Genomic DNA, 10,410 nt, shown 5'->3' on the forward strand with positions numbered 1-10,410 from the left:
AAAATTGGCCTGGTCCGGGGTTAAGCCAAACTTCACACTGTGAGGTAGCCAAAATGGCCGCCATTGAATTCAGTAAGTGCAAAAGGAAATGAGTGCAGTTGCCTATGGCAACCAATTTGCTTTCAGTGTATTTTATAAGGAGCAGTGTGACTGGTTGCTATGGCAATGCTCCAGATTTGCCCCAGTTTAGTTAGAGCCCTTAATATTTTTGAAGTAAATGTTCCCATATCATCGCCTGTTGCCCTCAGAAGAAATGGCCGCTCCCGCTCACCGGAAATGACGTCAGCGCAGAGCGCCCGCCCTTACCGGTGCTATGTCCGTGCTATGAAGCTGCTGGGAGCGGCGGCGCTGTGGTTACTTCTCCCGGTGATCTCCCGCGGTGAGCCCATCTCTATCACGGTGGGGACGGTGTCGGTGATCACCGGGATCATCTCTTACTATGGATTACACAACTACCTGTGGGGCGGCAGCCGGATGGAGGGAGCGGTCAATGTCACCGGTAATGGAGACCTGGAGGATTAAAACCGCAGAACTACAACTCCCAGCATACCCTGACAGCTGGGAAATATGGCGGTATGCCACTGCTTCCCAACCTGTGCTCACACCTGTTACAACACTATAACTCCCAGTATATCCTTATAGCCTCAACTGTCAGGGCATGCTGGAAGTTGTAGTCTGGCAACAGCTGGAGAGCCACCTGCAGCGGGTCACTGCTGGGAGTTGTAGTTGTACAGCTGTGGCAGGTTTCAGATCATTCCTGGAAATTGTAGTTCAATATTCCATGTGCTACAGTTCACTGCTTTGAATTGTGTTTTTACAGCTGCTTTAGATTGCAGGTCAATCTAAAGGGTTGCAGACTACTGCTGGGGGTTGTGGTTCCACAGCTTCCGCAGGGTACAGACTACTGCTGGGGGTTATGGTTCCACAGCTTCCGCAGGGTACAGACTACTGCTGGGGGTTGTGGTTCCACAGCTTCCGCAGGGTACAGACTACTGCTGGGGGTTGTGGTTCCACAGCTTCCGCATGGTACAGACTACTGCTGGGGGTTGTGGTTCCACAGCTTCCGCAGGGTACAGACTACTGCTGGGGGTTGTGGTTCCACAGCTTCCGCAGGGTACAGACTACTGCTGGGGGTTGTGGTTCCACAGCTTCCGCAGGGTACAGACTACTGCTGGGGGTTGTGGTTCCACAGCTTCCGCAGGGTACAGACTACTGCTGGGGGTTGTGGTTCCACAGCTTCCGCAGGGTACAGACTACTGCTGGGGGGGTGTGGTTCCACAGCTTCCGCAGGGTACAGACTACTGCTGGGGGGTGTGGTTCCACAGCTTCCGCAGGGTACAGACTACTACTGGGGGGTGTGGTTCCATAGCTTCCGCAGGGTACAGACTACTGCTGGGGGGAGGGGGGGGGGTTCCACAGCTTCCGCAGGATACAGACTACTGCTGGGGGGTGTGGTTCCACAGCTTCCGCAGGGTACAGACTACTACGGGGGTGTGTGGTTCCATAGCTTCCGCAGGATACAGACTACTGCTGGGGGGGGTGGTTCCACAGCTTCCGCAGGGTACAGACTACTACGGGGCTGTGTGGTTCCATAGCTTCCGCAGGGTACAGACTACTGCTGGGGGGTGTGGTTCCACAGCTTCCGCAGGATACAGACTACTGCTGGGGTGTGTGGTTCCACAGCCTCCGCAGGGTACAGACTACTGCTGGGGGGGTGGTTCCACAGCCTCCGCAGGCTACAGACTACTGCTGGTGGGGTGGTTCCACAGCCTCCGCAGGGTACAGACTACTGCTGGGGGGGTGGTTCCACAGCCTCCGCAGGGTACAGACTACTGCTGGGGTTGCGGGGTTCCACAGGGTACAGACTACTGCTGGGGGGTGTGGTTCCACAGCTTCTGCAGGGTACAGACTACTGCTGGGGGTGTGTGGTTCCACAGCTACCGCAGGGTACAGACTACTGCTGGGGGTGTGTGGTTCCACAGCTTCCGCAGGGTACAGACTTCTGCTGGGGGGGTGTGGTCCCACAGCTTCCGCAGGGTACAGACTACTGCTGGGGGGGGGGGGGGGTGGTTCCACAGCTTCCGCAGGGTACAGACTACTGCTGGGGGTGTGTGGTTCCACAGCTTCTGCAGGGTACAGACTACTGCTGGGGGGGGGGGGGGGGGTGTGGTTCCACAGCTTCCGCAGGGTACAGACTACTGCTGGGGGGTGTGGTTCCACAGCTTCCGCAGGGTACAGACTACTGCTGGGGGTGTGTAGTTCCACAGCTTCTGCAGGGTACAGACTACTGCTGGGGGGGGGGTGGTTCCACAGCTTCCGCAGGGTACAGACTACTGCTGGGGGGGGGGGGTGGTTCCACAGCTTCCGCAGGGTACAGACTACTGCTGGGGGGGGGGTGGTTCCACAGCTTCCGCAGGGTACAGACTACTGCTGGGGGGGTGGTTCCACAGCTTCCGCAGGGTACAGACTACTGCTGGGGGGGGGGGGGGGGTGTGGTTTCACAGCTTCCGCAGGGTACAGACTACTGCTGGGGGGGGGTGTGGTTCCACAGCTTCCGCAGGGTACAGACTACTGCTGGGGGGGGGGTGTGGTTCCACAGCTTCCGCAGGGTACAGACTACTGCTGGGGTGTGTGGTTCCACAGCTTCCGCAGGGTACAGACTACTGCTGGGGGGTGTGGTTCCACATCTTCCGCAGGGTACAGACTACTGCTGGGGGTGTGTGGTTCCACAGCTTCCGCAGGGTACAGACTACTGCTGGGGGGTGTGGTTCCACATCTTCCGCAGGGTACAGACTACTGCTGGGGGGGTGTGGTTCCACAGCTTCCGCAGGGTACAGACTACTGCTGGGGGGTGTGGTTCCACAGCCTCCGCAGGGTACAGACTACTGCTGGGGGGTGTGGTTCCACAGCCTCCGCAGGGTACAGACTACTGCTGGGGGTTGTGGTTCTATAGCTGCCGATCACTGCTTTGATTTGTCCTTCTACAGCTGCCTCAGATTTGCAGATCACTGCTGGGAGTTGTGGTGTCATTTCTGTTGGGTGATCTGCAACCTGCGGCAGCTGCAGTAGTTGCTGGGAGTTGTAGTTTTGCAACAGGTTCTCCACCTGTAGAGGGTGACTATCGTCTTCCATCTTCCAGCCCTACAGTTGGACTTCGATGACCATATCTTCGGGCAGCATCTGGCCAAGCAGGTGATCCTGAAGGTGGTGCCTCGCTACCTGAGCAACGAGAACCCCAAGAAGCCTCTGGCGCTGTCCTTACATGGCTGGACCGGAACAGGCAAGAACTACGTCAGCCAGATCCTGGTCAACCACATTTACTCGGAACATATGAGGAAGAAGTGTGTGCATACCATCGTGGCCACTCTTCACTTTCCACACGCCAATCAAATCCAGACCTACAAGGTACAGGAGGGAATCCAGCGGGATCCTGAGGTTATATATATATATATATATATATATATATATATATATATATATACTGGCATGTCTCCATGGTTACAGACTACAAACCAATCCCTCTGTAGTCTGGTCCTGCACACCTGCTCTTTGACTGCTCAGGATTACTTTATAACCCTGGAGACACTGCTCTGAAGTGTTACTATATAAGCATAAAGTGTTACTATATAAGCATAAAGTGTTACTATATAAGAATAAAGTGTTGCTATATAAGAATAAAGTGTTACTATATAAGAATAAAGTGTTGCTATATAATCATAAAGTGTTGCTATATAAGCATAAAGTGTTGCTATATAAGCATAAAGTGTTGCTATATAAGAATAAAGTGTTACTATATAAGCATAAAGTGTTACTATATAAGCATAAAGTGTTACTATATAAGCATAAAATGTTACTATATAATCATAAAGTGTTGCTATATAAGCATAAAGTGTTGCTATATAAGCATAAAGTGTTGCTATATAAGCATAAAGTGTTGCTATATAAGCATAAAGTGTTACTATATAAGCATAAAGTGTTACTATATAAGCATAAAGTGTTACTATATAAGCATAAAGTGTTACTATATAAGCATAAAGTGTTACTATATAAGAATAAAGTGTTACTATATAAGCATAAAGTGTTGCTATATAAGCATAAAGTGTTACTATATAAGCATAAAGTGTTACTATATAAGCATAAAGTGTTACTATATAAGCATAAAGTGTTACTATATAAGCATAAAGTGTTACTATATAAGAATAAAGTGTTACTATATAAGCATAAAGTGTTGCTATATAAGCATAAAGTGTTACTATATAAGCATAAAGTGTTGCTATATAAGCATAAAGTGTTGCTATATAAGCATAAAGTGTTGCTATATAAGCATAAAGTGTTACTATATAAGCATAAAATGTTACTATATAATCATAAAGTGTTGCTATATAAGCATAAAGTGTTGCTATATAAGCATAAAGTGTTGCTATATAAGAATAAAGTGTTGCTATATAAGAATAAAGTGTTGCTATATAAGAATAAAGTGTTGCTATATAAGAATAAAGTGTTACTATATAAGCATAAAATGTTACTATAGGGCTGGGCGTTATACCGGTTCATACCGAATACCGAAATTTTTGTGCTGCACGATATGAATTTTAACCCATACCGCAATACCGGTTTGGCCCCTCCCCCTCGGGAATGAATGAATGAATGAATCAGCCCAGCGTTGCGCTGTCCCCACATCGGGGAACTAATAGTATGTAACCCGCCAGCGCTGTTCTGCCCCCCCCCCAATTAATTATCAGCCCAGCGCTGTCCTCATCGGGGTAAATACTCACATGTCACCTGCATGCGCTGCCCTCCTCTTCCTCCTGTTTGTTGCAGCCGCCGGCGCCGACACTCTATACCAGTGGTCTTTAACCTGCGGACCTCCAGATGTTGCAAAACTACAACTCCCAGCATGCCCGGACAGCCAACGGCTGTCCGGGCATGCTGGGAGTTGTAGTTTTCCAACATCCGGAGGTCGGCAGGTTGAAGACCACTGCTCTATACTGTGCGGTATCCCTATGCCCGGGCTGCAAAAAATAAACAAAATAAACTTTAACTCACCTCCCGTTGGTCCGGTACCGGCCTCTCCTGCTTCTTGGGGACAGGAACGTCGGACAGCCGTCAGCCTATCACCGGCCGCAGCGATGTTCCACCTCGGCCGGTGATAGGCTGAGCCCACTGTCATGTTAGAAGCCGGCCAGAGCTCCATACATGACAGTGGGCTCAGCCTATCAGCGGCCGGGGCGGGACATCATTGCGGCCGGTGATAGGCTGACGGCTCTCCGACGTTCCCGTCCCCAGCGTAAGGCCGACGTAGGTGCGTTAGTTTATTTTGTTTACCTTTTTGCAGCCCGGGCATAGGGATACACCGCGCAGTATAGAGTGCCAGCGCCGGCGGCCGCAACTAACGGGAGGACAAGGAGGGCAGCGCTTGCGGGTGACATGTGAGTGTTTACCCCGATGGGGGCAGCGATGGGCTGATAATTAATTTGGAGGGGGGAGGGGAGAAAGAGGAAATACCATTATATACCGTGGAACCGCCAAAAGTTACAATACCGCCAAAAAATACAGCGATACACACATTTGGTCATACCGCCCAGCCCTATGTTACTATATAAACATTAGGGGATTATTTTTTTTAAAGGGGTTCTCCGCTGCCCTGCCTTCCGGAGCTCCGCTCGCAGCGTCCAGAAGTTTATTACTCCGAATGCTGTGTGCGGGCTTCCGTGTTCGAGGCCGCCCCCTCGTGACGTCACGCCCAGCCCATCAACGAAAGTATGGGAAGGGGGCGCGACTGATGTCACGCCCCTTCCCATAGACTTTTGTTGAGGGGGTGGGTGTGACGTCACGAGGGGGCGGCCTCGAACATGGAAGCCCGCACATAGCGTTCGGAGTAATAAACTTCCGGACGTTGCGAGCGGAGCTCCGGAATGCAGGGCAGTGGAGAACCCCTTTAAACAAACCCTCTGTTCTGACTTTTACTGATATACTGTCCACGTCTTCTACCAACAGGACCAGCTACAGACATTGGTAAAAAACGCAGTGATAGACTGCGAGCGATCGATCTTTATATTCGATGAGATCGATAAGATGCACCCCGGGCTCATCGACGCCATCAAGCCTTTCCTCGATTACTACGACAACCTTGATGGCATATCGTACAGGAAGGCCATCTTCATTTTTCTCAGGTAAGCCAGTGTTCATCTGTATCCTGCCCTTGCTTAAATGGGCATCTTATTCCCCATCCACAGGATAGGGGAGAAGTAGAGATGAGCGAAGTTAGTGATTCGACTCGTCACGAACCTCGCAGCTCGGCGGTTGCTGACTTTAGCCTGCATAAATTAGTTCAGCTTTCAGGTGCTCCGGTGGCATCGGAGCACCTGAAAGCTGAACTAATTTATGCAGGATAAAGTCAGCAACCACCGAGCCGCGAGGTTCGTTCGCCGCGATCAGTGCTGTGCGCTATTAGCCACGGGTTGTTAGAGGCCGGGCCCGACCCGCGTTATAGAAAGGGAAAGGACTCAGGACGTACCGGTACGTCCTTGGTCCTTAAGAGGTTAAGTTTGAAAACGTCCTGTGCCGTATGGTAATCGGCCACAAGTAGTCATCAGGTCATGTGACATCATGTAGTCATGGAGCACTGGGTTGTAATCATTCCCACTCTGGCATGATTGATAGCCTGGGTACTGAAGATGGCGTTGCCCCGGCTATCGATCACGCCAGAGTAGGAATGATAACCGCCTGAAGCCCAGTCACCACCGCTGAAAAGGAGTTGCCCGATATAAATAATCTACCATATGACCAATATTGCTCGTACACCGGCACTACACGTACTATGACGTGTTCTGCAGTTCAGTGCCGGGTTATCAGAATTACTGCAATAGCCAATAATTTGGGATTTTCTATCTCAGTAATGCAGGAGGAGAGAAGATCACTGAATTATCTCTAAAATTCTGGAGGGCTGGAAGGAACAGAGAGGAAATAAAATTATCCGATGTGGAAAGAGATGTATATCTGGCTGCATTCAACAAAAAAGACAGTGAGTATGACCCAGAAACTTCACCCCCTTTAAAGGGGTTATCCAGGAAAAAAACGTTTTTTTCTATATATCAGCCGGCTCCAGAAAGTTAAACAGATTTGTAAATTACTTCTATTAAAAAATCTTAATCCTTTCAGTACTTATGAGCTTCTGAAGTTAAGGTTGTTCTTTGCTGTCTAAGTGCTCTCTGATGACACGTGTCTCGGGAAACGCCCAGTTTAGAAGCAAATGCCCATAGCAAACCTCTTCTACTCTGTGCAGTTCCCGAGACACGTGTCACCAGAGAGCACTTAGACGGCAAAGAACAACCTTAACTTCAGAAGCTCATAAGTACTGAAAGGATTAAGATTTCTTAATAGAAGTAATTTAAAATCTGTTTAACTTGCCTATATATATATATATATATATATATATATATATATATAATGTGTGTGTATATATTATGTATGTATGTTTTTTTTTTTTCCTGGATAATCCCTTTAACTCTTTAAATGAGACACAGATGGCAATGAGGAGCGCCAAAAGTTCTTTCTAAATGGCATTAGGTCTGACAACCAGCAGGAAAGGACGTGTGGGAGGAGCTTGGTTACCTAGAGTCTGTCAGTCACCTGAGATCGGCCAATCATGATTACTGGGAGTGGCCTCAGCACTCTTGGCTGATATACAGAACGGTGGCTCCAATTGTCCTTTTTCAGATGGACTCTTCCCACCTCTAGACGTATCCTACAAGGGATATTCCCGAATTACATCCATAAGTCCATAAGTGTCAGTTTGCAGAGTCCAACCTTGATCTCGAGAACAGGGCCTAGGCCAGTGGTCTCCAACCCGCGGACCTCCAGATGTTGCAAAACTACAACTCCCAGCATGCCCGGACAGCCAACGGCCTAGAGACCACTGGCCTAAAGTTTTTATATTTAATCAAGTGACAAGTCCCTCATGAGTGCCGCTGCTACATTTGTTGTCTATGAAGCTGTTGGAGTAGAGTCCAGCGCTTCAGCAACTTGCATAGAGAACAAATGGAGCAGCAGTAGCACGTGTGACTCGCCACTCCATTCAAGATAAAGACTGCGGGCCCTTTTCTCAAGATCGTGGGGAGGGAGGGGGGGGGGGGGGGGGTGTTTCCAGCAATCAGACCCCTTTGATCTGACACTTATCCCCTATCCTGTGGCCAAAGAAAAATTCTCTGGTGAATCGATCGCCCAGAAAATAGGGATAGGAACGAGGTTGCAGTGCTGCAGCCTCCTCCTATCCCCTGCCATTAGTCAGCACTGAGTACTGACCAATGGCAGTCGACGGGGGGTTGCCATGGACCCCCCCCCTCTAACCCCTCCCCACCCCGGCTCTGCCCACCTCTGGATGTCTGGAAGAACGGGGGGGAGAAGATGGCGGCCGGTACCTGCAAAGAAGATGCCGTGGGGACCGCCGATCATCGGTGACATCAGCGGCGCAGGTAGGGAGGCGACAGCGTGGAGCATCAAGGGAGGTGGCAGTAAAGCGATATTTACTGCTGCCCTCCTAGTGATTGCCAAACTGCAACTCTCAGCATGTCCAGACAGCCAAAGGCTGTCTGGGCATGCTGGGAGTTGTAGTTTTGCAATATCTGGAGGGTCACAGTTTAGAGACCACTATTACAGTGGTGCCCAAACGGTAGCCCTCCAGATGCTGCAAAACTACAACTCTCAGCATGCCTAGACTGCCCAGGCATGCTGGGAGTTGTAGTTCTGTAACATCTGTCCCATCAGATTTAGCAATTTTCATGAAAATTTTGAAAATTGCTACTATACTTTGAAACCCTCTAAAGTTTTCAAAAAGTAAAAATATGCCCATTTTATGATGCCAACATAAAGTGGACATATTGTATTTGTGAATCAATATAACATTTATTTGGAATATCCATTTTCCTTACAAGCAGAGAGTTTAAAAGTTAGAAAAATGCAAAATTTTCTAAATTTTCATGAAATTTGGGGATTTTTCACCAAGAAAGGATGCAAGTAACGACGAAAATTTACCACCAAAATAAAGTACAATATGTCACGAAAAAACAATCTCCGAATCGGAATAATTGGTAAAAGCATCTTAGAGTTATTAATGCATAAAGTGGCAGTGGTCAGAATTGCAAAAAAGGGCTGCGTCCTTAAGGTGAAAAGGAGCTGCGTCCGTAAGGGGTTAAAGAAGAAAGTCCTGATCCGGTGTAAGGACCGGTGCCCGGCTGGGCACCAAACAGAAAGAAGAAAGGCAGGAGGTCCAGCACTTCGATAACAAGCAGCTTTATTGAAGATTTGACACACAGTAAAAGCAGCAGACGCGTTTCGAGCGCATGCGCTCTTCCTCGGTCACTGAGGAAGAGCGCATACACTCGAAACGCGTCTGACTACCGCTTTTACTGTGTGTCGAATCTTCAATAAAGCTGCTTGTTATCGAAGTGCTGGACCTCCTGCCTTTCTTCTTCTTTTTTTTTAATTAGAATGTCATTAACTCTTCCCTTCTCTCCGTCCTCCATCTTCTGCTTCAGGTGGATATTGGCACGCCAGCCTAATCGAAAAGCACCTCATTGACCTATTTGTCCCGTTCTTCCCTATGGAGTTTCAGCACGTAAAGATGTGTGTGAAGGCGGAGCTTGCGCGTCGCGGCATGGCGACAGATGAGGAGACGGTAGCCATGATTGCCAAAGACATGACCTATTACCCCCCTGGGGAAAAAATCTATTCTGTTAAGGGCTGCAAAACTGTGTCCACCAAGGTGGATGTCTTACTATGACGGATCCGTATTCCTCCACCATGCGGCCTTCATTCCTCGCCTGCTCATTGGCCAATAAAGAGATGACATTTTCTAAGGACTTTTTAATGAACTTGTTGCATACATTTACTGAGTCCCTTATTGTTCACCCCACATGGACGGACATTTTAGGTGCAGAACAAGTAAGATGATCCCTATTGATAATGATGTGAATATACAAGTAATGATGAATCGATTTCTATGTGAAAAACTACAACTCTCAGCATGCCCGCACAGCCACAGGATAAGTATATTGATTACTTAAAGGGGTACTCCGGCGCTAAGACATCTTATCCCCTATCCAAAGGATAGGGGATAAGATGCCTGATCGCGGGGGTCCCGCCGCTGGGGACCCCCTGTAATCTTCCACGCCGCACCCCGTTAGAATCAGCCCCTGAAGGGTGCTTGCTCCGGGTCTGATTACTGGCGATCACGGCTCCGCCCCGTGTGACGTCATGCTATGCCCCCTCAATGCAAGCCTATGGAGGGGGCGTGACATCTGTCACGTCCCCTCCATAGGCTTGCATTGAGGGGGCGGAGCCGTGACGTCACTATGCTCCGTCCCTGTGATAGGCAGTAATCAGACCCGGAGCGAGCACACTCCGGGGGCT

General features: G+C 49.3%; 1 protein-coding gene across 2 annotated transcripts; it reads left to right on the forward strand.

Annotated features, from left to right (window-relative positions):
* The first annotated feature begins 223 nt into the window (after positions 1-223).
* LOC130290611 (torsin-1A-like) lies at positions 224-10,101 on the forward strand. Of its 2 annotated transcripts, none has more exons than XM_056538470.1 (5): positions 224-379; positions 3,140-3,405; positions 5,998-6,173; positions 6,897-7,024; positions 9,537-10,101. In XM_056538470.1, exons 1-5 carry the CDS (start codon positions 277-279, stop codon positions 9,779-9,781), a joined length of 918 nt encoding a protein of 305 aa, XP_056394445.1. In that variant the 5' UTR covers positions 224-276; the 3' UTR covers positions 9,782-10,101. The 2 variants fall into 2 exon arrangements, with proteins under 2 accessions (XP_056394445.1, XP_056394444.1); XM_056538469.1 differs by having other exon boundaries at positions 262-499.
* Positions 10,102-10,410: the final 309 nt, after the last annotated feature.

This window comes from Hyla sarda, chromosome 9 (genome assembly GCF_029499605.1).
Source record: "Hyla sarda isolate aHylSar1 chromosome 9, aHylSar1.hap1, whole genome shotgun sequence".
Classification (NCBI taxonomy): domain Eukaryota; kingdom Metazoa; phylum Chordata; class Amphibia; order Anura; family Hylidae; genus Hyla; species Hyla sarda.